This window comes from Fusarium fujikuroi, chromosome FFUJ_chr07 (genome assembly GCF_900079805.1).
Source record: "Fusarium fujikuroi IMI 58289 draft genome, chromosome FFUJ_chr07".
Lineage (NCBI taxonomy): Eukaryota > Fungi > Ascomycota > Sordariomycetes > Hypocreales > Nectriaceae > Fusarium > Fusarium fujikuroi.
This window is the reverse complement of record NC_036628.1, coordinates 1629758-1657617: the sequence shown is the minus strand read 5'-3', so window position 1 is coordinate 1657617 and position 27860 is coordinate 1629758. Positions and strand designations below refer to the sequence as shown.

Below are 27860 nucleotides of genomic sequence, written 5' to 3'. Positions count from 1 at the left end.
GAGACAAAAAAGGACTATACTATAGGAAACTAATAAGATAGTGAGGTATACTTATTTTAGGCTTAGTACATCTTTAAATAACTTGTATCTGAGCTTTGTGTCAGATGTTTTCCCTAAAGCATGACAGACATTGATTCAGCTCGCCAGAAGTACTCCCTTATTGGTAACCAAAAACTGCACACCAGGACACAAGACGCTAGATTCAGATCTGAGGATTTGTCATAAGATCGCTTGAATTATCATGAAGTAATGGTCAGGTCGAAATAGCCCCTACTTTTTCTTTCAACGTGCAACTCCCATGCTTAATCCTGATATAGTATGAAACCAACGCCTGAGCAGCAACTTACCAGCCAATGCATAAACTTCTCCTGAGAAAGCCAAAGAGAACAACACTGATTCTAATACTCAAAGTCATCATCAACAGAGGGGCCCTTGTTCTTTGTCACGCTCTCCTGTTTGCGATACATTTCAGCAACCTGGCGACTTGTCGTGGCAGCATCAGCTTTCTTATCATCTCGCACACGGATGAAGCGAGGGAACCGAAGACTGATGCCCTTGTTTCCTGACGGGTCGACACCTTCCTTAGCACCGGCCTTGTAACGTGGACTGAGGGTCAAATCGGCTGTCTTGACTTCCCAGACATACCGAGGCTCAAACCAGACATCAGGTTGGTGTTGACCGCCAGAAGAGTGGGAGTAAAAAGGCTTAGGCCTATCAATGGTAATCTCAGAGAGTTGGGTATGGAGATCCTCCAAGACCTGCTCTGAGAAGCCAGTTCCAATATTGCAAACAGTTTCGTATGTCTCTGAGTTGGGGTTGTAACAGGCCAGAAGGAATGCACCGTAAACAGATGTACGCTTGCCTTTGCCGTAGTATGCGCCCAAAACAACAAGATCCAGGGAATCACCAACGCCTGAGAGATAATCCTTCTTGATCTATGATAGCAGTCAGTCATACAGCTTCTAGTAATGTAGTTCTGAACTCTTACCTTGAGCCAGTTACGACTTCGCTTACTGGGCTCATATCCACTCTCAGTTCCATCCAGCATTTTTACCATCAGACCCTCACATGATGACTTGACACTTTCGTCAAGGAAAACCTGGATCTCATCCAGTTCTTGGCCGTTCATGTGGGTAGCGAAGGAAAACTCGCCTTCCACAGGATTAAACGCGGTTTCGAGAAGCTCACGTCGTTCACGCAGCGCCTTCTCGACAACAGCTTCTCCATTGAGGTACAACAGATCAAATGCAAATACGCAAACCTTGACCTTTACATCCTCAACCTTGACATCCTTCTTCTTGCGTGTCATGAGTTGCTGGAAGGGTAACACTTTCTTCTCATCGACATCCCAGGCCACTGTCTCACAATCCAGGACAAAGCTCTTGGTGTCCGGCTTGACCCAGGTATGGAGTTTGGCAAGGATATCGGGATACTTCCGGGAGAGATCTTCGGAGTTTCTGGAGAAGATGCTAGCAACACCAGCAGCAGCCTCCTTAGCGGCACCTTGGCTCGCCTCGCTTAGTTCTTGAGGCGCATCTTTGGCCACATAATGGATCTGTGCTCTTTCGCCATCATACTTATACTCACAGGTGAAGGTTTGTCCCTCAAAGCGATCGAGTACTTCAGTAATGGCCTTCGTCGGCTTGGCCAGCATAGGCTTCAAAGGTACGCCGGGTCGGAGCTTGCAATTTTCCCTAAGCTTCATGATCCCGTGTTCTAGCATTGCAGGAACAATCACGTCGTAGCTCGGAAGTTCACTGTATTTTGTAAGTACGGGTCATCGACAGTGTTTCACGTGGCTTACCTGTAGACAGTCTTGAGAATTGATTCACCTTTCTCAAGATCTGAGGTGCTAGGGACCTTACCCTTGGCATCTGCTTCGTGGGCAACAATAGCTTGTGCCAAAGAAACAAGAACGGTTCTCTCAGCCAGACCAAGTCTCAACTTTCCTTCCAGGAATCGAATGATAAACTTGGCTTCACTCGGACCTCCCTTGTCCTTATTAATATCGACTTTACCGGTGGAGTTAGCATCAGCTGCAGCAAGAAGCTTCTTGATACCATCCACCTTGCGCCCCTGAGCACCGTTACCAGTGACAGTAGCAATGTTCATTAGGCCTTGATGCACACCCCTGATAGTCAAAGCCTTTGGCTTGAACATAGTACGCTGAGTTGATCGACTCTTTACAGCCACCAATCCAAGATCGCCAATTTCTTTCTGATCAGCCTTAATCACCTGGAGGCTTCGTCCCGTCGTCTCGCCGATGGCCTTCATGATTAACGACTCGCCGATACCCAGCTCGATACCAGCGTAGTCAGGAGCTAATTTGTTGATCATTAATAAGACTGTAGGTAATAGATCTTCAGGGGTCAGGCGCATGACCTGGCGAAGGAAAAGAGCGCAATGCTCCATAATAATCAATCTTTTGGTGGTCATTTCCACAAGAGAGAAGGTTGTACACAGGGCCGCATACGGAACAGGGGTGCCGGGCTTCCAGTCGGGATAGGGGTCTTTCGTCTTGGACTTGAACTTTGTCTGGACCTTCTCGCGAGCCTTGGCAGCAACTTCAGGCTTATCTTCGACATCTGCCTCGTCGTCAAGCTCGGCGTCTGAAGCTGAAGCTGTCGATGCCTCTTCTTTGTCGGAATCGTCGTTCTCCTCAGGAGTGGCTTCTTTGGCCGCCTTGGCTTTGGGCGTTGTCTTTGACATCTCGGGCGACTTGACTTTTGGGGGTGGGCTTGCAACATTTGACTTCTTGGGGGATGCATGCTTCTCTTTCTTCACAGTTTCTTCTTCATCATCTTCGTCTTCCTCAACTCGCTTTCGACTTCGTCGTGCTCGCTTAGTGACAGGTCCATCGCTCTCGTCATCGATTTCCTCTTTCTTAATGGGTGTAGGCTCGGGCTTGGGCTTGTCTTCTGATCTCGCTCGCTTCTTTGTTTCTGATCTATATTTAGATTATCGTAGGATTTCATCGAAGTAGCAAAATACCTTTCTCAGAATCTGAGCCCGGTTTGACCTTCACGTCAGCCTCCTCTTCGTCCTTCACTTCTTCTTTTTTGGGCTTGCTGCTGAAGGAGAGCTTTGTCTGTTGAGGAGGCACACCTTTTGCCCCAAAGAACTTCCTGTGGTTACCAATTGGCCTTGGTCAGTGATCGATTCTTTAAATTTTAGTTGTCCCTCCACACACCCGATTGTGCTCTGGCCGGACTTGACATACCCGAGTGTCGCCTGTTTTGGTGCCATGATACCTGGAATTATTGTGGAAAACAAACGCACAGAACGCAAAGAGTAGCGATTTGCAGGGTGTGATATTAATCTGGAAGTGTTTTGTAGAAAGAGAGGGGCAATTGTGAGCCCGCGAGTTGACCTGACACTGAGTAGCATGACGCGCCCGCTAGGCAACCTGTCGCGTTAATTACCTGCCATTCGCGAGGGTAGGTGCGACCAGAACGCGCGAGATGCCTGCCCCACGTGACTCGGTTGCCTAGTAAGGCAGGACGTACACCCGGCTATTCCCATGTTAAGTAAGGCGTCGATCAAATTTATTAGCGCGCGTTAATTAATTGTTAGAGGGGCCCCCTGCAAGCTCTTATTGTCTCGGGGGAGATAGGCCGAGATGGCTCGCCAAATATCATGATATTGGGTGATTTCTTTCGCTATTGACTCTAACTTTGAGAAAGACATTGATATAAAACCACTGTAGGACAAAGAGACATCCATGAGTAGCACGAAAAAAGCAATCCTGGGTCCTCGCCCTTCTCCATTTTCGGACCGTGCCAGGCCTCTTTCTAGATAGGTCATGGATGTATATTACAGCAAGCAACAAGTGCTCAAATCATTATGGTGGTACGGCCTCGCGCTCAATTCCTCTACTGGAAGTAGTGGTTCTCCTCGGGAATACGGCCACGGATGTACTCGGGCTCGGATCCCCGAACGTAGATATCCTCAAACAGAATCTCAGGCTTGGGCTCAGGCGCGGCCATGGCCTCAGCAGCAGCAACCTCCTCGTTGACGTGGGCACGAGCCTCCTTGTCAATCTTCTTGAGCTCCTCCTCACTTGTGATCTCCCAGTCTAGGATCTTCTGCTTGAGTCCAGCAATAGGATCGTTGGTGGATCGCATGCGCTGAATCTCCTCACGGGTTCGGTAGGTGGTACCGGGATCAGACATGGAGTGACCACCATATCGGTAGGTGACGTACTCGAGGACAAGAGGTCCCTTGTCAGCAGCAGTCCACTCCTTGCCGTACTTGACGGCGGCCTTGACGGCAAGGACATCCATACCGTTGACCTTGAGACCGGGGATGTACTGTCCACGCTTATAGTAGTCGGTCAAAGCGGAAGAACGAGCAGCAGCTGTACCCATACCGTACTTGTTGTCTGTGAATTTGTCAGTAGTGCTCTGACTCGTTCTTATATATTGACTTACTCTCGCAGCCAAAGAGGGCAGGGAGATTCCAGAGCTTGGCCATGTTGAAAGCCTCAAAGACCTGGCCCTGGTTGCTAGCACCGTCACCGTAGAGGATGATAGAGGCGTTCTTGTTGCCATTGTACTTGTGAGCAAAGGCAAGGCCGGCACCAACGGGAACCTGAGCACCGACGATACCGTTACCGCCGTAGAAGCTCTTGGCGAACATGTGCATGGAACCACCCTTGCCGTAGGAAATACCCTCACGTCGGCCAAGCAGCTCACCAATGATGGATCGAACGGTAGCACCGCGCATCAAGGCGTAGCCGTGGCATCGGTAAGCGGTGATAATATCGTCCTCCTTGGTGATGGCATGCTCAATACCAACGGCAACGGCCTCCTGTCCGGTAGACAAGTGGCAGAAACCACGAATCTTCTTCTCCTTGTACAGACGATCGGCCGCCATCTCCATCTGTCTGCGGGATTATCAGTAAATGTCGTATTGAGATCGTGGGGAAAGCTGTTGCATACCGGGTGATGACCATCTCACGGTACATATCCTTCAACTCCTTCTTGGTCACCTCCAGGGTGTAAGGAGGGGGGTCCAGCTCGTAGGTCTCGAAGCTCTCATCGCTGAGGTTAACAGAGAAAGGCTCGTCATCGGACTGCAGCAGTCGAAGAGTCAGTGATGGTTCGTGGGCGCATTGCGGAGGGCGAAGTGTCGGGTGAGGGTATTCCGAAGGACCCTTGCGGGACGGAAAGTGCGCATTTTCTCACCTTGGGGACTGAGTGGCTCAGGGACGCCGAAGCAGCATCAGTGGTGACAGAGCGAATGGCAGTGTAGGCGGGAGCGGCAAGCTTGGTGCGCATAGGCACAGCACTGGGGAGACGGAGAGCTCTAGACAACATCGTGGATATGGAGAATTGAACTGAGGGATCAGGACGTTGTCGAGTTGATAACTGCGACTTGGCTGGATGGAGCTCAGAAAAAGTCGCTGTTGAGCGGGAGAGCGTTGAGCTTGGCCTCCAATTGTTGGTAGGTCTAGTCCTGAATAGGATTAGTAGTCACGTGATGTGTACATGCTTGCGATCTCTTCAAATACCTCCAGACTGTCCAATTAAAGAGATCATCTCCTCCGAGGACATAATCATATCGACAAGGTCTGCTAAATATCCCAGGACGTCTTCCGATTATCAAAAGGCCACCTCTTGACCATCTTTCCGCTCCATACAAGACCGTCTAAGTGACACACCACGTCGTCGGTGTAATTCTCGCCGATGTGGGGCTCTATCCACACCATCCCTTCTACCTCCGAGCCACCACAAGAGGTTTTGCAGGTGGAGGTCGGAAGTCCCTTGCTGAGGTACTCTCAGTCCCTGGAAATATTCGGGCTCAACGATTTGACCTCCCAGGGACGAAAAAATGGCCCATGATGGCAGTTTATCACTCATACCTAGCTCCCGGATGAAAAGACTAAGAATTGGCAGGTCTTATTGGTCGAACCCAACATTACTGGGCTAATCTCTAATCGTTCTATACACACGCTGTCGATGTGGTATTATGATGAAGATAACGATCAATGTCAAAAAACCAGAACGTTGACATCGACTCCTTATATAGTCCGAGCCGCCTTGAGATGCAACTCCGTATTCCATTTCCGTGGCTCCAGTTTCCCATAACCCCTTGATTCATGCTGTCATACTCCCATGCAAATTCGCATGTCATCCATCCATAACTAACATATTCTGTGAACTGGTGGTGATGCAGCAACGCCCAAAACATGCTTTCAAAAATCCTTGGCGCCTCTACAACAATTCGAAGAAAGAGTATAGTGCAATGCAGTGCGGATGACCGGATCCGTCTTCGATACTAAATGTTGATTCCACAAAATCGGGTACGCTTGAAATGCTGGTGCTCGCCGATGTCATATCACGATGGTTGACGTAGGGCCATCATTGAGATCACCGAACTCCCAGCTCAGTCGTCATGAAAGAACGTACCGCCCTGCAATGGGGCAGTTGAAGGGCCAGCGTCGTTCATCTCGACATCGTGGGTGGAAGCGTCTCGGCTAGAACTGACCAAAGTCTGTTGTGAAGTGCGATAGTCGATAGCCATGGCGCTCAGTGGGCGATTCGGGTCATCCTCCAGTACCCGCTGTTGAAGCGAGAGTGGTCGGTCATAGAGCATATCTTCGGGTGGTGAGAACGACCACACCTACCAAAGTCAATCTTGAGCCTTTTCAGCCTTCGTCCAATATCGACTTACCTCCATGACTGTACGGCCGTGTCTCAAGGCCAAAGCAACACACTTCTCATCTTCGAAGGCAACACGCCAGACAGCTTCACCTTGCGCGATGAGTTCACGGACGAGATGTCCAGTTTTGAGGTCCCAGATCTTAACTCGGCCATCACTGCCACCACTCACGACTCGAGTATCATCAAATTGCAGACTGGTGACGCTGTTGTCGTGAGCTGCGAGACGGTGGATCGGACACATTTCTTTCAGTGACCAAACTCTGACCGATCCATCTGATCCACCGGTAACTAAGGTGTCACCGCGCATCTGAAGCTGTCCAACGAGAGACGTGTGACCCTGGAGGATAGCCAGACACTCACTTCGAACTGTTAGTAGCTATTATCCGTAGTTTGAAGAGACACATACCCAGAAGTCGGATCCCAAATTCTCACGTTGGTATCCAAACTGCCCGTCACGACTCGCTTACCATCAAACGCAATGGCATAAATTTGACTAAAATGGCCCTGTAACGTTTGAAGACAACGGCCCTCGGAAATGCTCCAGACTCGAGCGAAAGTATCATAGCTACCGGATACGACAATGTCTCCCTTGATCTCGAGACACCGAACACTGGACTGGTGACCAACAAGAACATTTTTGCAAAGGCCGGTTCGGATATCCCAGATTCTTAGGGTTGTATCCCGGGATCCAGAAATCGCCGTATTTGCATCTGCCATTTTCAAGCACCTCACTGTCGATGTGTGACCTCGCAAGGTGTGTAAACAGGCACTATATCCTGTCAGCAAATGATCAAGAGTGATGGTGACTTTCAACTTACCCAGTCTTAAGGTTCCATACTCTCACATCGCGATCGCAGCCTCCACTGACCAGAGTATCATCCCAAGGAACCATGGCCCAGACACCCATAACATGTCCCTGCAGGGTGCGTTGCGAGTCTCCCTCAGTATCGAACACATGAATCTTGGCATTATCAAGTGCCACAATGATGTACTTGGGCGTCAGATGCAGGCTCGTGACGACGCCCCCCTCTTGGGTAATATTCCGCGTTGTGCTAGTACCGCCAGATCGCCAAGCAGCTTCAACTAGATATCTCTGCTTGAAGTGAGACTTGTAAGTCCGTAACCTGGGTCGACCAGAGGTATTCGAGCCCTCGAACGACCGGGTCCCCGAGGTGTAGGAATAAGGGCGCGTGCCTGGGAAACTATTGCTGCTGGTCATGTCGGCATCGAGTCCATGCAAAGCCTGTACTGATGGTCTCGGTGAGAAATTAGGTGCGTGTGTGTAGACCTCTGATAGTCGGCGGCCGTAGTCGTGTTTGACACAAAGATTCTTCCATGTCATGTCGTCGCTAAGGAGATCTCGCCATCGTTTGGAAACTTGCGAGGCTCGTGCTAAAACTTTTGGGTCATCGATGAAAGATAACACCTACACATGTGAGTAAGCCCACCGTATCCTAGGGAAAACAACAAAATAAGAATGGTCCTTACCCGAAGACACAGTTCGTCTGGCAGACTTGTAAATGGGTCCTTTTTCAATAAAGGGCTCACAAATTGGTGAACGAAACTCAATTGCTGGCTGGTACAGAGATTCAGCAGATCAGCGAGGACCAGAACAGTTTTTGAAGTGTTGCCGGACTTTGGCGAGAAAGAAGTCCTCATCATCAGCCGCATCACTCCAATCTGGTTGGAAATGCGAAGGTCCCGGAGACGCAGCGGGTGTGGGAGGCGGTGGAGGTGAGCCAGTGAGTTGTTGATCAAAGTCCGCGGCGGGTGTAGACATGCTGGGAGTAGGAGGTCCACGCAGGTGCCGTTGCTGCTGAGGCAGCTTTTCCAAGCGGTGGTTAACCATGGGGTTCGTCGATGTGCCGAGGGTCAAGTCGTCACTGAGGGCGCTTCCTCGTCTTTCGGAAAAACTCATGGGTCGTTGGTAGCCGGCCATGACCCGGGTCATCGCCCTCCAAGATGTCGATGTTTGTTGGAAGATAGACCTTGAAGCGGTTTGTGAAGAGGATCAACAACTTGATGGAGGTGGGCTACTTGAAGCGACAACGGCTGATATCGAGGGGAGGCCGACGATGGATCGTGGGTGGGGAAAACAGAAAGCAAGCCGTACGAGGCCTCTGCCAACAATTCGAGGACGATGTCAGCACATGTAGAATAGAGAGTATCGCCTATAATCGCGCAAAAACTCGGTATGAGAATGTTGTGTTGGCTTCGAACAGAATTAGGTGCAGATATTGAAAAAAGGGAAAGGGTGCAGGAAGCAGAAACCAACGGTGAATGGCGATAGTCACTAGAGGATGAGATAGTGGAGAGAGCCGACGGACAGGCGGTACGGTACCAGTACAGTACCTAAGTACCTAACACGTCCAGGGACGGGAACGCCTGTGTTTGTTCTGGGATGGCAATCTTGGCTCGCAGAATGAGCCTGGGACTGGCTGATGACCTGGCGCGTGGGTCGGATGCAGGCCAAGGTCGATGGCGGGATCATAGAGGCGCTAAACGGCATTCGTTGCAGTACAGACTACAGTTCAGGGCCTCGTTGGAGCGATTCCCTTGCGTTTGCCTTTCCGCTTGGATGTCTTTTTTGACAATGCTTATGTCGGCTGTCGCCGTGACCGGCACAAGGATATCTCCTGAGTCGAGCTGGTAAGGCCGGGTATGGAAGTTTGTGTCGAGAAATAGGTTTCAATGCACACAATGAGGGTGTGAGATTGTCTTACCGAGGATACGGGATGATATGTAGACTATAATGGGTTTGTCCGTCTTTGTAAGGCAAGACGAGATGACCGACTCGATTCTGGGGCGTCGAGGAAGTGAATCAATCTGATGACCAGATGCAGCAGATGGATGCAGAAGTGGAGGCGAGGCGAGTCGAGACAAGACAAAGGAAGGAAAAGTTGGCTGAATAAGGGGTGATCGATTGAGAGAACGAACTACCTTACCTACGATAGGACGAAGTGGTTTTCGAAGCCCAAGACGGTCTGTGAACGAAAACGGAAACTTGATCAAATTTCGTTTCCTTTTGCTGGTGTCGTCGAAAAGGCTTTACAGTACAAGCAGCATCCATCCAATATCAGACGGAAGTAAGATAAGGAGAGAAGAACCCAGCACTTCAAGGCTCTGAGCAAGCCCGCTCTTTTCATTGCTTTTTCTTCCTTCAGCTCATTTATTACTGATTCAATGAATGCAGGGACGGGACGTTCCAATCACATTCCCGCAATTGGGATAAATCTCGCTTCATTGACAAAGTACATTCTTTAATCTTGTTCTCAAACCCGCAAACGGTTCAACTCAATTCATCGAGAAATTGATTTCGAAACATGAGATGCCAAACCTGTTCTGTTTCAAACAGTGAAACAGATCCTAGTCTGCCTCTGTCAACCCTGAATAAATGAATACAATCCTACTCCGTACCTTGGATCGAATTGATCATCTCCACCGTTCACCAGATCAGATTGTATCCGTACGCTACGAAAGGATTGGACATTAGTTATCTCTTGTTGGTTCCTGCGTAAGGTTAGGTAGTGTAGTTCGGTGGTTGAAGCCGTGCGCCATTCTCAGGTGCAGTTCGTGGCTGCTGACTTTTTGCACGGTTGATCATGACGGTTTCACCGACCCTCAGCCTCTGATATTACGTCGATCTTCACACAAGCTCGACTGTCTGCAGCTGTACCTATCTTGTTCATGACATGTGAGGATCAGCTATGATTGTGCTGTATGTACCATGGTATGTACAGTACATATCTTCAGAGCAAAGATGGAGGAGGACTCCGCACTGCAAACTCCTGCAAGACATCGCTACCCTTCCCCCATCGAGTATAGCCATGTGATAAGATGTGACATTTCAGGCGGCTCTCGACAAGATGGGATTGGATGCTTTGTCAAGTGCGTTGACGAACCCCCTCTTTAAGGCTTCTTGGACGATCAGGTGCGTGCAGGGAGTTTGAGGATCAATACGAGGGCTCATGTTACCTTGATATTATCTGCACCAAGATTATAACAAAAAAATTTGGCTCTGGGATTTATTGCAGGGACTGGCAAGAAATAGATATCACATGAACAAATGTTTACCAGAAGCCAACATCCAAACTCCTGGCGCAAGCCACGATGCTGTAATATCTCACACCCTGACGTTGTCAGTTGTCACTGCAGAGAAAATAGGTATGAGGAAGAAAAGAAGACCTCGGAACATCCACCAGAAGCGCCAAATGGCGTCAACGACCAACCTTTTTTCCTAGGTTCCTTGATCCGCCCCAAAGATTTAGGTTTTGGTAGTACAACACTAACGACGCATACCTAATGCCTTGGAAAAGCTGTAACGAGACTAACAAGTACTGCACGACCCTGGCCTTGAAGCTGAATGAACTGAGCCCCTTACTATTTTCGTAAGAGGCTATGAAGAAAGGTGTGAGCGGACTTGACCGAACATCAAGCTTGGCTTTTCCCCAAGGTACGGATAAGCACTGTTGAATTGTTTCAACGTCTTGTTAGTCAAGTTGTCCGTCTTCAATCTCTTTAAATTTTGCGAATTCTCTCGTGCCGTACGCCCTACCAAGGCAATGTCTATTAAATTCGTAAAGTTATCAAACGCGGAGAATTAAATAATTAAACCCACCCTCCACGGCAACTGATATGTAAACTATCTCAGCATTCCCTGTCCATTTTCACTTTGGAATGCTCTACGTATCATTCGAACAAAAATATCAGGCCATTTTGTTGCTTCTGTGACTATGTGTGAAGCAGCTTTTGTCCTTGTATCCCTGCCTAGATGTCAGTTGGTTTTACCAAACTCCTCTTTGAAACCTAGGTTGAACCAGATGAATCCGCAACCAAACCCAGCATTGGCATTGGATATCTCCTTTTGGCTGCTGCTGGGTTACGCTGAAACCAGATGCGATCTGATAAATCCAGAGTTGCTGGCAGTGATCAAGTGACACAAAGATACAGTCCTGCATAAAGAATTTGGCCATGAGATGTGATAGCGATACTGTGCAGCCGTAGTCAAGAACGCCTGTAACATATCTCAAGAATACTATTTGTGCGGCTATTGCAACCCAAGGAACCGTACATGGCCCATGCTATCCCTATAAATTCATACCCGCCTTTTGTCGCCTTGAAAATCGCTCAGGAGTCTATTCTGGTCCCTTCCCACGCAGCGAAAGTGAGCTCGCCGGCCCCGAAACATAAAGAAATTTTGAAAAGCGCCATGTCATCCCATACTCTGTCTATGGCTGTTATATTCCATCACACACCGTCCCAAAATCTCAACATGCGCAGCAGGAGAATACGAGGCAAATGAAGTGCTTGCGACTTAGTGGTGGTGGCCAAACTGTGTAAGCAGTGGTACCAGCATACCACCCATGGTGGCCAGTGTATCGCGCATCTGCGGTCCCTTTGGTTTCCGCTGTGCCGTGGCATTACTATCTGCATAGCCGTTGATGCCGTGGTCATGAGTATGGGGGGTAGTATCCTCTTGCATCGCATGCATAGCAACATATCTATCGAGGTGTCAGTGACGAATGTCAAGAAAGACATGCTTAACTCACAAAAACGTGCCACCAGAGAAGAGGAGTAGCATGCCGGTCCACCAATGGTCACTCTCAACCTTACCACCACCTAGCAGAGTGATCAATGTCCATGTTGTCAATGCACCAAACGGTGCGGCCAAACTGAATACAATAAGATGTCCTCGAGCAGCTCGCTTCGAAAGACCCTGCTTGAGAAGAAGTGAAGTTAGGCCAAAGGCAGCAGGAGCCTTGTGAATCATAATGGCCGCAAAGATAATGAAGCCAAGCTTCATATCTGAAGTAGTCGACGAGGCACCCATTGCAATTCCGTCGGCGGCGGCGTGAATAACCAATCCAGTGGTCGTTGCCAAGCTGCGCGCTCGACGCGGAGTGGGTGTCAGGGATCCCAGGAACCCATCCGCCTCTTCGTCAACGGAGGCAGAATCACCGTTGAGGTTGTCGAGACTGATATGGCGGGTCTGTGGTGTAGAGTGAAGACTCTCTGTCGCATGGCGCGGCAGTCGATCAATCAGGAACATTAACAAAAAACCCAGAATCAACGAGAAGCCGATTTCGAATGTGGGAACAGCATGTTCGTGCGCTTCCTCTTTCTCATGCTCCTGTTCATGCTCATGCTCATGGTCATGATCATGGTTCTGTTGGCCTTCCTTCCCACTCTCCGCCTTTTCAGATCCCTTGTTATCGGTAGTGCTATCTTTTGCGGCATCGCCGGCTCCTGGGATGGCTGGAGCATCGTCACCTGTCGCTTCAATGGCGGCCTCGATATCTGCACGCTTGACTCGGCCATTCCTCGCTGCTGCATTTATAATGCGACGAACAAGCGCTTCGGTGTCCAACTCGTCGTTTCGTTTCTCGATTGAGCCGGTGCTTATTGTGACAATTGACTCGGGGAGTCCGCGTTTAAGTACGGCGTGGCTCCAGGGGGTTCGGCGCACCAGGCTTCGAACTCGATGCATATGAGCAGCCTCCGCAGGCGCGGTTGCAGCCTCGATTCCTTCGGGGATAATGACTATAAGTGAAGTCCCGACCAATATTCCAACACCGACGCTCGAGAGCAGTCGAAGCTGTGATTGTGAAAGAGACATTGAAAGGGGCAGCGCTCCGGCAAGGAATGACCTGTTGGGTAAGTAGATATGTTAGCAATCGACGAGAATGGCATCACGGTCGCACGTACGCCAACGCCATGACTAGCTTGATTGAATGTCAGTCTCGGTGATTTATCGACGAATGAGTGAGGTTCACTTACGCATAGGCCTAGAAGTAATAATACCCCTCCCATGGTTGATGCGATGTCAATTGACTGACTCTTGGGTGGTTATGCGCACAGGAATGATGCCAGAACAGAAGGAAAAGAGGTGCCGGTGTAAAGACTACCCACGCATGTTGCGGTCGTCACTGATTCCCGTCAAGTGTACCGATCTGTATATGCGCTTATCGAGGGGTTGAAGCGCAGTATCGACGACACCTCAGGCAAGACAAGACGCAAGGGCGGAGCGGACAAGAAAGAGGTTGGCGTTGGTATTGGGTGTCGAACAAATTTATCTGGCCTCGCTCATCAGTAGGAGTCAGTCAGCCTGGACACACTGTTGGGTCCATCAATACCAGCCCTGCGACGGTTTGCTAGCTGTCGATTGGACGCTGCGGGGCATCTAGACCCTTAAAATTCCCCCTAGGGACCAGCCCGTGGAGACAATGAATTCAGGGGGAGGGATACTTTTTGGAATAGCGTCAACTATAACTGATTGACGATGTGAGATAAGAGATCAGTATCACTTCCTCAGAGGGCAACGTTGTTTTCTTAGCAGGGGGGGTTCTTGGTGTGTAAAGCTTTCGACTCGAAGTGAATGCGAATAATAGGTGGTGGTGGTGGTGGCCCATGTTTCACTCCAAGTTGCCTCCTTATCGTAACTAATGGTCAATGTTCCATAGTGGCTGGACTATCAAGGTATATTTCTGCTACTAGTACGGAGTACCGAATACCCTTCCGTGATTATCGTTTTTTCTACCTTGTCCTTACCATACCAAAACTGGAGTAGATACTATAAACCCAGTACTGAGTGATAGCGAGTAACTGGCTACGGATGCCAACATTTCTTAATTGATACGCTAAATCTGCCTACCCTGTACTGGATGACTTGGCATCGTATTCAAGTACAATCTCAAGTCATAATATCTTTCGAGTGTTTTTAAACATATATGACAATCAGTTGGGCAAAGATGATGCTCCTTGATGGACTTGTCTATTCGGCTGAAATAAATAACCTTGTGTATACCTCAGCTCTGATCGTATAACTCAGTCTGACAGTCACGAAAGTTATTGCAATTAACTCTCTGACACACAGCCATATCTGCAATTACTGGAGCAACATGCACCCCAGGGGCTCATCCTTCTTGCTAAATGTTAATAGAGCCTAAACTTGCTTCTCGGTGCATACTTAGGTAAGTACCTACCAATTTGTCGGGTTCACCGTTTAGGTCGACGGATAGGTAGGTAAAGTAATACCATGAATATAAAGTAAGGTCTGTGCACCCGCAACAACGAATCCCCACATCGAAACTTAAACTTACAACTACAAATTCTCAGACTAGCAAAGCCAAGAGCGTCACTGACCCAATGCCTTCGAACTATACGGCCCTCACATGATGGGCGGAACCGAGCAGTCGCCTCGCAGACGCCACATCCTCTCCTCTATCAACCCTGAAAAGCCCAAAAGCCGAAGGAGGAGTCGATCTCCCGAATCGCGATCACTAGTTGACGTCAAGAGAGAACCGTCGCTCGATGCGCCATCAGAGCACGCCGACGCCCAGCGCAACGATAAAGATGACGGAGGGGATACCACAGCGCCGAGGCGCTCACGCATCCGGCTGAAGGATCACCGCAGATCTCGTCGAAGATCGCGAGACAGACATAGGCATCGAGATTATGATCATGATGACAGGCACGGGCGTTCGCCTGTCCGTCACCGCCGACACCGACACCGTCGGCCACATCGCTCTCCCACACCAAATAACCCTCATGAGCCAGAGCCTCTAGATCCAGACGCAGCATTTCGTGAATCTTTATTCGACGCCATGGCCGATGACGAGGGCGCTGCATACTGGGAAAGTGTATATGGCCAACCCGTCCACGTCTACCCCAACGAGCGCGTAGGGCCTACAGGTCACCTGGAACAAATGACAGATGAAGAGTACGCTTCCTATGTACGCCAGAAAATGTGGGAAAAGACAAATGCTGGCCTGCTTGAGGAGCGTGCTCGCCGTGAAGAGGCGAAGAAGCGCAAAGCCAACGAGGATCGTCGCGCGCAGAAACTCCAAGAGGACATGGAATATAGTATCCGTCGTGGAGAGGAACGGAGAGAACGTCGACGTTGGGAACAACGATGGGAAGATTACACGAAAGCTTGGGCAAACTGGGATGGCACACCTACAGAAATTGCATGGCCGGTTGAAGGTGGTCGTATAGAAGACGTGGATGAGCCAACTGTGCGCAAGTTCCTTGTCAATGGGCTGAATCCAAAAGAGATAGGAGAAAAATCGTTTGTGGCTAAGCTCAGGGATGAGCGTGTACGATGGCATCCAGATAAGATCCAGCAAAAGCTGGGTGGACAGGTGGATGAACAGACCATGAAGGGCGTGACGGCTGTCTTCCAGATCATCGATAAGTTATGGACAGAGAGTCGGCCCAAAACATGACGTTAATCCCAGTATAGCGTACAACACATGGTTATGCCACGGCCAGTAGATTTGACTGTGACGCTCCTCCTGGATCAGAGTTGCATGGTCTGGTAAGCTTGTGTGAGATAAACAATCAAATGCGGACTGTGCTCAGTGCACTCATCTACTATTATAATAGGATAGAGTAGCTATGCATCCTTGAGAACACAGACAGTCAGCTTCTGGTCTCATTTCGTGATTCCGCTACCCAGTCACTGTCATTGATATGACCATCATACCAAGCACCTGGTACAGACAAGTTGAGGAAGTACTAAAGAGAATAATGTATTAGATACAGATGGGGTTCAGAGGTATATTTCAGCACGGCACTGGGATGTTCACTCATTCATACGCTTCGAGGTAACTTCGGCTCGAGGGATTTCAAAGCCCTCTCACGGGACAGCCACCGTTCATAGCAATCATATCCAAGTCTTGTTCAAGCCACTACACTGGCCAATATTCATATCGGAATAACATGAGAGATGAAAAGCACTGAGATAAGCTTGAAATGTTGTTCCTTTCCCCAGTTCCTTTTTATTAGCTGTAGAGTCAAGAAATAGAAACGACTGACATTGACAAGGTTGCGTTCTCAGCATGCCCCCCCTCTGATCTGAACCCCATACCGAGTAAACGGTTTAAAAAAAAGAAAATTAAATACTGTAAATATTCTGAGAGCTCAAATAGACCTTGCAAGCCAAGTTCCTATACCTGCATTCAAATACAACAGGGCCTATGGTTATTCTCGAGCGCGCTGAGGCACTGGCATGCCTGACATGCTGATTCCCAAACAGGGTATAGTAGGTACGAAGACGCCCATGTAGATATTTATTTTTGCCTTTCTTTCGCCGAAAACAGGAGGCTATTGGTTGTTTCATAGGTGTCTGTCCTGGCGGCCTGTATTGAGTTGGGCTGCTACATTCGTAACCGGTGAAGCTTAGGATGGGGTTCAAATCAGGGAAGTGACCATATAATCATACTGATTGACTGGAATGCGGACCTCACAGCACATAGCCATCCCCTTATTCCCACTACCTGAGTCCAGAAGCTCACTATCGACAAGAAAGGTTACTTGCTAGATTCCTCCCTCTGGGTTTGTAGTTGTGCCGTTCACGTGGATAGTTACACTGCAAGTCATTACTTCTAGAACAACCTAGGACGAAGTGGGATGTCCAATATCAGTTACCAGAGGTTCAGTTTTAGCTTACATGATACAAGTAGAAGTTAGCCGCGACAGCATAAATCCTGGGGCGAAACCTTTATACACATCTCACGCCACTCATGGAGGGTGTCATTGAGAGAGTTGATTAAGCTAAAGGGAAAACCGGAGACTAAAACATCCTACAGAGAAGAGCAGGCAATAAAGAGTATGCATTGCATTATTCACGCAATTGAGAGCGCATAAAGGCATAAACACAGAAATCCATCATTTGGGCCAACATATGATACGAAAATCTTTATTTCCATGGGTAGTCAAGAACATTTTACGTGAGCAATTCTATCGACAAAGTCATCGTTCCAAAGGCTGCACCAGACATAGGCATTCTTCAGTTCCAAATTCCCTTTTCAATCACACTAACGGCAGATGTGCAACGCTAGTTAATTAAGATCCCGAACCCTGTCATATCCTTACTTCATCCGAGTTGGATATGCAAGAGTTCCATGTTGGTTAAAATGATGGCGCGTGAAGATTTGACCGTTTGTTTCATTATTAATGTAATCTTCCGTAAATGCCACTTTACATGTTAGCAAAGAGAGCAGCACCACCCATGAGAGCACCCATAGCGACGGCAGCAGTGGGCATGGCACCAGCGTTGTCACCAGTAGCACTGCTGGCGGCAGCACCCGCACTGCTCTCGATAGCACCGATCTTAGAGGTGCGCGCAGCGATCTCGGACTCGATAGCCTCGCTGGCAGTACCAGTGGCAGTGGCGAGATCAGAGCTGAGAGAAGCAATCTCATCCTCGATGGCGCTGGAGGCACTGGCAAGAGCGCTGGTCACGCTGCCGAGGGCACTGGTGTCGACAGTGCTGGATCCGGTCTCGCTCGCGGTCTCTGCGGAATCGGTGGCGGTGGAAGCATCAGTCACGGTTGTGGAAGCACCAGTCTCGGTGGCGGTGCTGATGCGAGAAGAGATATCGCCGATGCGAGATGAGACCTCATCACCAACGCGGGTAGAGACATCCTCAATGATAGAGGAGGCATCACCAATTCGGGAGGAAACATCGCCAATGATAGAGGAGACCTCATCACCGCCAGGGATGGAGATTGACTGGGCCTGTATCATGTTAGCAAGGCAAGCCTGCGAACCATAGGGAAATAGAGTATCATACCTGAGAGTAGGCAGCCAGGGCAGCAAGAAGAGTGACAGCGGAGTACTTCATGATGTTGGTGTTGTGGATGGGAAGATTGGACTGAGAAGTGCTTGTTTGGTGATGTGTAAGTCTGATCTTGAATTGGTTGCCAGCGGTGAATGAGAGGAAAGAAGAGAAAGGATAGAAAGTCTGGAAGTCAAGACGTTTTATGGACACAGACCGAGACAGTTGGACACGAACTATGCCATGCTATGCCGTCTATCTTGGCTGACTGCATTGCACTGGGGCCTTTGACGATGACTTCTATTCGCACACCCCCTTCACCCCGGACTGTCCGCCCTGGCTCCGGGCCTTGGCGATTCGTACATATGCTTGGAGAGGCACGTCTAGTCGTAGTTAGGTCATCGATCGACACAGCCAACAGCGCAGTTGACGGACCAGAAACGGACCAGTACCCAAATATTCGTGCTTCGGGTTGATTGATGTCAGTCATGCTACTGCTTCTTTCAAGCCTCTGTACCAGTGCCATATGCCATACACTGTGCACCTTATGTAGATCTCGCCCAGTCCGAGCTGTCCTCTAAGACGCTTTGTGCATACGGCACTCAGAAGAGCTTCCAGATGTAGTGGCCTCAGCTGCCCCTAGCTTACGTTATGCAAGGCGAAGGAAATACAACATCCCATGTCTCAGCTCGCCCTACACGAGACCGCCGGGAATAATTCAGCAGGTACTCAAACCGAGGTCGACCCATTCTTTGATCCTTGTCTTTTGTGCAGAGCTGAGCCTCAAGATCACGCGGCATGTCTTGGGGTTTCAGGTATTAGGTACAGTGACTTAGGTACCTGCTAAGGTGGTAATGTTGAAAGGAGCGCAGGATCCAGGTCATGAATGCAGCCTGGACAGCTACCCGATCCATTCGAATCTTGAGGCATAAGTGATTCACCGAAACGACCGACTTTTGACAGTCAAGCCCATGAGTACCTGCATAATATTCCGTGACCAGGGTTTCAGTGCCGTTCTCCGAGTTGTATCAGAAAAACCAGAAAATGAGCAGCAATGGATGTCGAAGTAAAGAACCAAGAAATGGGAGGCAGCAGCGGGCATTTCTTGGCTACCAGGTACACCCTGTAGTCTAGTCAAGTACTGCAAGTGCCTAGTGACTGCAAATCCTCCATCATCTTTCATCACGATCTCGCGCATGTGCTGTAACAGGCGTGTTCATAGCGTTAGAGGTCCTGGCTAGTGCAGCTACAGACTGCACGCTTCAAACATACGTACATCCGGGGGGGGGGGGGCGCCAAGGCGAGACTGGGCCAAGATTTGTGATTGGGGGCAACAAATTTGGCTCGCCTTGGACGAAAGCAAGAATATTGTTAAAGCCAGCTCCAGTTGATGAAGCCGACTCCCGTGAAGTTTGAGGATAAACTTGTTCTGACGTTATGGACTAAAAACAGAAGTGGGACCGAATTGAGTACGGATACGTCAGCCACGGTCGCCACAGCATCGGCTCTGTCACAGCCACGCCCACGTAAGACGACCACATCTTGCACATTCAAGGAAGCAGGGAGAAACTGAGAAGACTACCTAGTACCTAGGTTAGTACCTACCTACTATTTTAGCATACATAGGTATAGACTTACTCTTTCAAAGGGTGCTTGCTTGCTTGCGTCCTCCATCGTCTAAAAAGATGAAAGCGCCGGCATCGCCTCGTTCCTTTTCCCATGATCCTGTAGTCAATCCTGCCGCTGTCTTCGCCTTCCCTAATGCCAATGTCTCTATCGCGTAATTTTAGGTGACTATTTGCGTCACGGTGGGGCTTTTTGGGATGGGAGCTCCACACTTTGTTTGCTGGTTGCTCTTCTCGTTACAGTTGAACCAGGGCCAACACGAGCCCTACGGCAGTCTGCATGGGCCACTAACAAGGCCTCTTCATTGGTGAGCCAGCTTGGAACTTTAGGACCTTATACAGTAACTGTTCCCGTGATATTGATCCTTCGTCAGAACGACTGTGGCCCTGTGGATAGACATTGGGTTCAAACAAAATCGAAATTATGCTTGGAATTACCTAAAAGGCTGCACTGTATACGAATGCATCCTGCTCTACGGAGAACACATACATACACATACACACTGGCATATGCAACACGCCACCCTCCAACTCTGCATGGCGTTAAGAGGAAGCTTACTTCTCTGAAACAATGTCCCAAGGCATCCAATCAAACCTCAAGCTATTTCCTGGAGAGAAACCTTGCGTTCCTGGTTTCTTTGCCTCCATGAGTTGTCCCAGCCTCTTCAGTACCTAGCTGAACCGCGGAAATCAGGAGAACTTGGAGTGAGACTTTATTAAGAGGTCCGCTAACCACTGATGTTAGTTCGAGAAGCCCAGAGGAGTCTGAAGGAGTTCAGAGGATCGACTGACTGTCAGTCCCCAATACGACAGTGGAAACGCCCGATCTGGGAAGAATCAGACAAGGAAGCCCTTGACTGTCTTGATCACTTCTTTTCTGTAGTTGCTGACAATATCACAGAATTGATCAGCGATAGCTAGGGTCCATAATATACACTCGATCAGGAAGAACGAGTCGACTCAGGATTAGCCTGATAATCCTGATTCCCTATCCGCATCGAAACCGACCAAAGTAGGTAGATGGGAGACCCGAGGTACCTTAGACCGACCACCTTTGCTTGGGACTTTGCTCTTTTGTCTCGGGTAGTCAGGTACCTGAACGCGCGGCACGCGACACCTAGCCAGAAGAGCCATCAGTTTTGTTGGTGTCACATCACACAAAGACCAAGCAATCAGCAGTTGATGCAAGGGTTGAAATCAGTATGCGGTGTATCACTGCAGAAATGATATGTCTTTCTTGCCGATTTGGACAGTATCGGTTCTGGTTCAAACAACATGCACAGTCATGAGGCTCGGAGACTGGCACACGCAACATGTACGAGTTTGCACACAACGACGGATACAGCACCTCCAACACTCTTCTTTACTGGCCTGATCCAATCTGAGAGCTTCCCCTGTCGTCGCCGGCTTGGCCCAACGCCACACACGCCCCCGCCAAGTCTCCACATCAACTCCATCTCTCCCCATCCTCAGTGCTCCATGATATGTATTCTGTTGCCATAACCCCGGCTTGGCACCTTGGATCGCTATTTCCACATTCTACTGCCTTGCTCGACAGTCTTGGCCAATGTTAGCCAAGACTATACCGAGCATGGTCTGACAATAATTGAAGCAGCTTTTCAGCCTTGCTTCTGATGCCGTAGCCGACACCGCTTCTCATCGAGATTCATTGCAATCAACACACGCGTGGACTGATCAAAGTATGGCTCAATGTCCGTTCAAGTACATATGGCATGGGTTAAACGAAATAAGTCGTTTCGTTTGCCATTGAAATTGAGGGTTTGCCGTCAAGCGAAAGGGGCAAGCCCAAGTCCATTTGCTACTATGTACATCAAGTGACATACAAGTGGTGTGGAAACAACGAGGAATTCCAGTGGATTGCCTGCGCTACCGTCTTCGTGTCTTCAGTGCGTATTTTGCAATCTGGAATCTGGAGTGTGTCAACGGTTTGCTAAACCCCAAAGGCATTCGGATCTGCGATTCCACTCATTTAGGCATGCCCTTCTTTAGCTCTTCCACTATCTCGGCCGCTTCCAATGCACTACGGGCCTCAAAGTCATATCGTTTACTCTCGGTCGCTTTATACACAACAAGCTATTTGCGGCACTGTTAGAATGGCAGACCAATATCAAAGGAACAGTAAACTCTCACCTTGACATTCGTGGGATGTTTCCGGAGGACTTTGCACCCAACCACGTTACTAAAGTGCACCGTTGTTGTCTTGCCTGAACCATCATGCAATGCCTTACCGCCAGACGCTGGCATGATATGAATGTACTCGCCGTCGATTACTAGAATGCGTTCGCTCATACCAACGATACGCATGGGCTGCTTGCGCCAAACAGTGTACTTCTTGTAGCTGGCGTTGCTGAGCTCATCTTGCTTCAGAGATTCTCGCGCCAACGGATGACTTCCGACCATGGGCGTTTGTGACTTCTTACTGCGTTTCTGCATGGCCTGCTCGGCCAATGGCAGCATCTTCGGGGACGAGCTGCCCGGCGAGCCGGTGATAGTTAACGGACCATCTGTTGCAAATCGTCGCCTGTACAATTCCAAGTCTGAGACATTCCCGATGGACGAAACTGGCCGGTCCAGCATGACTACCGCTCCTGATCCAGGAAGCTTAAGAACATGGTTGGCCTTGTCTAATTGTCTCTTTCGGCATACCATGTCCAGCACCTCAGCCAAGTAAGTATCAGTCATCACATCTAGTGTCACCATTTGACCCGGTGCGACATCTGATGACATGATATGAATCCGAAGCAGCTTTTGCTGCCCGCGGGATGTATTGGGAGCTGCAGCAGGCGCCTGGGGTATGTCTGCTGGAGGAGCGTTGGAGCGATATGTCGTTGTGACGATAGGATTTTGCCGCGGACGTTCCGATAGAAACGGGTTGATAGCCGGCCCTGGAGTGCCCCGAGGAGTCGCATCCGCATCTGGCTCCGTAGGAGTGAGAGGAACCCCACCGCCGCTATCCTGTGATGTTGCTGGCTCTTCTTCTTCGTCTTCTTGTGGTGTGAGTGACTTATTCTCAAGGTACTCCTCCTCTGAAGCTGCTGCTAACGCAAAGTCGTCGTAAGCAGTTGAATTAGATCGCATGCGGCCTCCGCCGCGCGCAGCAGCATTGTTAACCGTAGTAAAAGATGTCAACGGTTTTGTTCTTTCAAAGGGGGGGAAATCGTCGTCAACTTCGCCACCTTCTTCCACCATACGTAGAGTCCACCAGTTAATATTGAGCTTGCCATTGGGTAACGGAGGTTCGAGTTTCTCCTCGTTGTATCGGTATAAACTCAAACCGATAAGGTCCGCAACCGTCACCACCCGCTCAGCACCTTGTCCGTCGTGAACACGTGGGCGGATTAGCACCTGGAATGGCTTGCTAGGTGTTTTTGAGAAAGGTGCATATATACGCACAGCAATAGAACCTTGCGTACCCTGCCCGCTGAAATGGGCGAACTTCTGGAAGGGAATAGACGATTTCTTATCCTTGGCTTTTAGGGCGGCCGATAGCAAACTCTTGGGTTGGGCGACGCTCAAAGGCCTTATCATGCTCATCGGCCTGGGAGGTGGTAACGCTCCGAGGACAATGGGGTGCGCCGGTGGTCTGGATTTGCGAATAGTAGACTGGCGTACAAAGTTCTTGGGTGGTGTTCCCACAACCTGGCGGGTGGGAGAAGCATTGATAGCATTTTCGACGCCATCAAGAATCGATGCCGAGTCTATACTCTCGGCGTAGTTATCAGATAAGTCGGAAGCCTCGTCGGAATCTTCCTCCTCCTCTGGCAAGAGAGATGTGTCCGCTCGTTGAATACCGGGCGAGGGCTCCTCTAGAATTCTAGCCTGTAACTTGGCAGCCCTTGCTGCAGCGCGAGCAGCTTCTCGATGCCTCTGGACTGTCGGAATATCGGTCTCGTTTTCGGATGATATCTCACTGCTGGTGACTGTGTCTCTCCGGTGCCTCTCCTGGACTGTTATCAAAGCTGACTGTGAGCCTCGGCGAGGCGCCCTTGGTGAGACAGCTCCGACCTGCCTCAAGTTCGTGTTCTGTATTGGCGACGAGCCTGCTCTGTGTCTGAGTGGCATTTTTGCAAACTTGATCTGTTGCGCAGCCCGTTGGTCCGTATCGTCGTCACTCTCATCGCTCAAGTCACTACTGTCCTCTTCCTCCATCTGCTCGCGACGCCTGCGCCGCCTGGTAGCCATTCCTGGACCCATGGTATCCGAACCGCCCGCAGTGAGCATACCACCATCTTCTTCCCCATCTTCGAGTGTGAGGCCAGCCTGCTTTGGTGCTTGGAAGTACTCGGAGGCAATCGCAGTAGGAATTGGAGGTGAATGTGTCCGCTTGTGGTGGGACGAATTCGGTCGCCAGCCGGCGGCTTTAAAAGGAGCCGAGTTTATGAAGCCATCGTTGACGTTTAGGAGTCGCTCTCCAACACCGTCTGCAATTTCATCGAGGTAGCTTGTGCGAAGCTGGTAGGAGACGAGTCTGGGCGGGACGTCAGCTTATGAATCTGTGCAAAGCCATTACCGAAGACATGATCGCACTCTTCAAGTTGTATGACGGACATAGTCGCGACTAATTATGCGTGATCGCTTCACCCTGTGAAGTCAAGAAATTGCCGAGAGCCGAGTAACTGCTTCAACATGTTTAACACTGCCCCAAGCCGTGTGTAATCAAGAAATCGAGAATCTAAGGCAGGGACTGTATCATCGCTGTAACTAACTGCTACCTCTACATAAGGTTAGGTAGGTAGGTAGGTAGGTAGGTAGTCGCGACAAGCACGAATTGAGCAGTGGGGTTATTTAGGCAGTACCTGCTAAGGTAGCACCTACGGATACTCCGTACTCTGTACCAGTATTTATCTGAGCTCACCTTACCCTTGAGTGTGGAGCACAGCCTCGTCAAGATGTGGCTGCATTGCGGCACCGTCATGTTCGAAGTGGAACCTTTCAACTTCATGTCGCGATGCTCAGCTTCACGATTCTTTCGTACTTTCACTATCACACCAACTAACTAATCGCATAATCGACCACCATGGGCCTTGTCGACTATTCCGACTCGGAGGGCTCAAACTCCGAAGCCGAAGTTCAATCTCCTGTCAAACCAGCCCCTAAATCATCTGCATCTTCCAAGAAGCCTTTCCAAAAGGTTGTCGATAGATCCAACCCTGGGAAAATCGTTGTCAGCCTCCCTCAGCTCGCCAACAATAGACCGCAAGCCGAAGAACCTCCAGAGAAACGGACCAAGACTGCCGGTGGTGGTAGATTCTCCGGTTTCAATTCGTTTCTACCAGCGCCCAAGAACGCGAACAAGCCCAAACCCGTGGCATCGAGCAGTTCGATAGCGAGACCAATCTTTCAGTTCAAGACTAGCGCAGCTCCAGGGTTCAGCAGAGACGCAGGAGGCGACCTGAAGAATTCAGACGACAACGCAGACGGCATGAGCCTACCGACACTGAAGGCTGCCGCGCAACCACATATACCTGAAGGACAAAAACCAGCGGACGAGGTTAAGTTGGTGGGCAAGCCATTGATGTTCAAGCCTCTGTCTGTGGCAAGGAACCCCCAGAAGAAGAAGAAACTGAATTCTGGGCTGGCAAAACCAGCGCCGACTCCCGCACATGAACAGGCTCGGCTGAAACCGGCTGAAGCAACACCAGAGGCCACGCCAGCCGTTCCCAAGAAGGTGTCGCTGTTCTCTTTGCACACAGAAGAGCCTTCTGAGCCTGCAGACAGGAGTTCTTCAGGCACTTACGAACCAATGTTTGCGACGGCAGAAAGCTCATTGACCTACGATGAAGGCGCATATGGCGACTATGCCAGCCATGCGCAAGCAGGTCCATCCGCAACAACATTGCCAGGCTCTGAGTCCCTTGATACAGTAGTGGAGGACCTCAACCTCACTGCCGCTCAACGAAGAGAGCTCTTTGGCCGCAATGGCCTGGGCAACCAAGCAGCTAAAAAAGTAATCAACTTTAATATGGATAAAGAATATAGACACAACGAAGAGATTCGGGCCGCAGGAGAGGAACAGACCCATAACCCTGTGCGTGCGATCCAAGGAGGTGGAAAGCACAGCTTGCGCCAGTTGGTACAGAATGCACAGAGCCAGCGCGAAGCTCTTGAGGATAGTTTTGCCAAGGGGAAGAATAATCGAAAAGAGGCAGGGAGTAAGTACGGATGGTAGTGATGACAATGATACCCAGATTTATTTAATATATTCAAGAATGGTACTATCTATCGTCCCCCATTTTTGTCCAGAATATTTACTCCACAAACATATGCCGTCCTCTATAACGCTGAGATCTAATATGCCATGTAACAAAGCATACGTGCAATCGAACAAAAGGGGTGTCTTGAAGCCAAAACGCTCGCCATGCAACCTTTAAAACAAAACAGAAGAGAACAGAAGAGAACAGAACAAATAAGCCTTCAATATCAAAAGATCTCAACTCCGGCCTTGCGACCGCTCTGAAAGGCATTGTCTGCCATCATGAAGCCCCATTCTCCCCGCGTGGTGGGCGAAATATCGTCATAGTCATGTGGTGTTAACGGCCCAAACCTTGGTGATGCTGGACTCATGATGGGTGTTGGCGTAAGGGGACTGAAAGCGCTTCGATTGATGGGACCGGCGGTTAAGATTTGATCTATCGTCGAAGGTGGCTCCCATTGTTGCATTGTGAAATACAATTGATCTGTCGGTCGTGCTGTGCGATCGCCGTCTTCCTCCTCCTCTACCTCGGCCTGAGTTGGTGCTTGAGTCGGCGTTTGAGCTTGAGATGGGACCGAAACTGGAGCTGGAACTTGAATCTTCTTGGGCTTTGGTTTCAGAATGGGGCCCGGAGTGAAATTTGTCTGGAGTTTAAGCAGAGGCTTGGGCGAGGGCGTCTTCCCTTTGGAGACATCCATGCCAATTGTCGCCTCCTCAGCCTCTTCTTCCTTGTATCGTTCTTGTGAGTCGCTGATAGGTTTTATGGCTGGCTCCGCAAAGCTAGTAAGACCTGAGATGCCACCATGCTGCTCTGGTCCTCCATACGCCCGCCTATACATGCGATCAAGGTCCACAAGCGCCCAATTAGACACACTCAGCCAGTCATACGACCGGAGGATGGCGGTTTTTGAAACTTTTGCACCATTGGTTGCCAGGATGATACGTCGGAGCTCGTCAACGGCGTCTTCGAGACGGAGGTGGGATTTCGTTTTGGAATAGCTGGACAAGGCACTCTTGAGACTGTACAATCTATCGAGTGATAGAACTGTGAGGCCTTCGGAGCAGAAAAGGACCTCGTTCTGGATGATGGAGCTATGGATGAGCTGATTGGTGAGCCCGCACGAGGAAGCTCTGACAGCAGGTGATAGCCACTCAGTGCTTTGGCGAGTTAGTTATGTTCGATGGAGAAACGAGGTGTCTTACCCTATCGCAAACTTCTTCTCCGTCTTGCTCAAAATCGAGTTGAGGATCCTTTCGGACCTAGGGTGGAGCTCGTTGGTGTGGATGAGTCGCATACCGAAGCCTGACGAGGCGCTCATCATTGAGCTCATGGTATCGGTGGTCGTCGATGATGCGGTGCAAGGTGTCATGGGAGGAGGAGACATTGGCGTGGATGGTGAAAGAGGCCATCTGAACCGAGGGCTAGACGCTTCAAGCGGGGGGACCTGACCGGGTGAAAACAGAGCACTTCGTGGAGAATTCATCGACCGCAGGGATGTTGAAGAGCCAGTTCTCACCAGCGATTTGAGCCTGGAGACAGGACCTTGAGAGAGGTTCAACCGAAGGCCAGGAGATAGCGGTGAAGGAGTCGTCGGAGTCAGCAGACCCTTGGGGGGCACAACAGAAGGGAGTTGATAATCCCGGCGGGCTACAACAAGTGTGATATGTTGCGACTTGCGGGCCAGACGCGAGGACACATGCTCGAGAGCCGGTGCCAGATGAGGTGGCAGGTGATGAGCATCGAGGATTGAGGTACCAGCCTCGAGGGGTGACGAGATCCTATCCTTGAGCGACAT

The 27860-nt window shown here is 49.9% G+C and overlaps 9 protein-coding genes; 2 read left to right on the top strand and 7 right to left on the bottom strand.

The window, feature by feature from the left end:
• Window positions 1-398: 398 nt before the first annotated feature.
• Window positions 399-3246, bottom strand: FFUJ_08583 (related to DNA ligase (ATP); the record flags this gene model as incomplete). XM_023580699.1 has 5 exons in its annotated part: window positions 399-935; window positions 989-1757; window positions 1805-2942; window positions 2992-3125; window positions 3191-3246. 5 exons carry the CDS (start codon window positions 3244-3246, stop codon window positions 399-401), a joined length of 2634 nt encoding a protein of 877 aa, XP_023433433.1.
• A 626-nt stretch (window positions 3247-3872) lies between these two features.
• Window positions 3873-5318, bottom strand: FFUJ_08584 (probable pyruvate dehydrogenase (lipoamide) alpha chain precursor; the record flags this gene model as incomplete). XM_023580698.1 has 4 exons in its annotated part: window positions 3873-4381; window positions 4431-4885; window positions 4941-5074; window positions 5187-5318. The coding sequence occupies 4 exons, from the start codon at window positions 5316-5318 to the stop codon at window positions 3873-3875; spliced, it is 1230 nt and encodes a 409-aa protein (XP_023433432.1).
• Window positions 5319-6387: 1069 nt separating this feature from the next.
• Window positions 6388-8604, bottom strand: FFUJ_08585 (related to archipelago beta form (F-box-WD40 repeat protein); the record flags this gene model as incomplete). XM_023580697.1 has 6 exons in its annotated part: window positions 6388-6624; window positions 6676-7024; window positions 7072-7434; window positions 7484-8091; window positions 8154-8237; window positions 8302-8604. The coding sequence occupies 6 exons, from the start codon at window positions 8602-8604 to the stop codon at window positions 6388-6390; spliced, it is 1944 nt and encodes a 647-aa protein (XP_023433431.1).
• A 3375-nt stretch (window positions 8605-11979) lies between these two features.
• Window positions 11980-13475, bottom strand: FFUJ_08586 (related to ATX2-Putative Golgi transporter involved in homeostasis of manganese ions; the record flags this gene model as incomplete). XM_023580696.1 has 4 exons in its annotated part: window positions 11980-12166; window positions 12215-13312; window positions 13371-13387; window positions 13443-13475. The coding sequence occupies 4 exons, from the start codon at window positions 13473-13475 to the stop codon at window positions 11980-11982; spliced, it is 1335 nt and encodes a 444-aa protein (XP_023433946.1).
• Window positions 13476-14839: 1364 nt separating this feature from the next.
• Window positions 14840-15889, top strand: FFUJ_08587 (uncharacterized protein; the record flags this gene model as incomplete). The annotated part of the gene is made up of 1 exon (XM_023580694.1): window positions 14840-15889. One exon carries the CDS (start codon window positions 14840-14842, stop codon window positions 15887-15889), a length of 1050 nt encoding a protein of 349 aa, XP_023433430.1.
• Window positions 15890-17645: 1756 nt separating this feature from the next.
• Window positions 17646-18291, bottom strand: FFUJ_08588 (uncharacterized protein; the record flags this gene model as incomplete). XM_023580693.1 has 2 exons in its annotated part: window positions 17646-18185; window positions 18241-18291. 2 exons carry the CDS (start codon window positions 18289-18291, stop codon window positions 17646-17648), a joined length of 591 nt encoding a protein of 196 aa, XP_023433429.1.
• Window positions 18292-21836: 3545 nt separating this feature from the next.
• On the bottom strand, window positions 21837-24421 carry FFUJ_08589 (related to stress activated MAP kinase interacting protein; the record flags this gene model as incomplete). XM_023580692.1 has 3 exons in its annotated part: window positions 21837-21944; window positions 22002-24339; window positions 24399-24421. 3 exons carry the CDS (start codon window positions 24419-24421, stop codon window positions 21837-21839), a joined length of 2469 nt encoding a protein of 822 aa, XP_023433428.1.
• Window positions 24422-24888: 467 nt separating this feature from the next.
• On the top strand, window positions 24889-26040 carry FFUJ_08590 (uncharacterized protein; the record flags this gene model as incomplete). Its single annotated transcript, XM_023580691.1, has 1 exon — window positions 24889-26040. The coding sequence occupies one exon, from the start codon at window positions 24889-24891 to the stop codon at window positions 26038-26040; it is 1152 nt and encodes a 383-aa protein (XP_023433427.1).
• Window positions 26041-26291: 251 nt separating this feature from the next.
• FFUJ_08591 (uncharacterized protein) lies at window positions 26292-27860 on the bottom strand (the record flags this gene model as incomplete). XM_023580690.1 has 2 exons in its annotated part: window positions 26292-27222; window positions 27268-27860. 2 exons carry the CDS (start codon window positions 27858-27860, stop codon window positions 26292-26294), a joined length of 1524 nt encoding a protein of 507 aa, XP_023433426.1.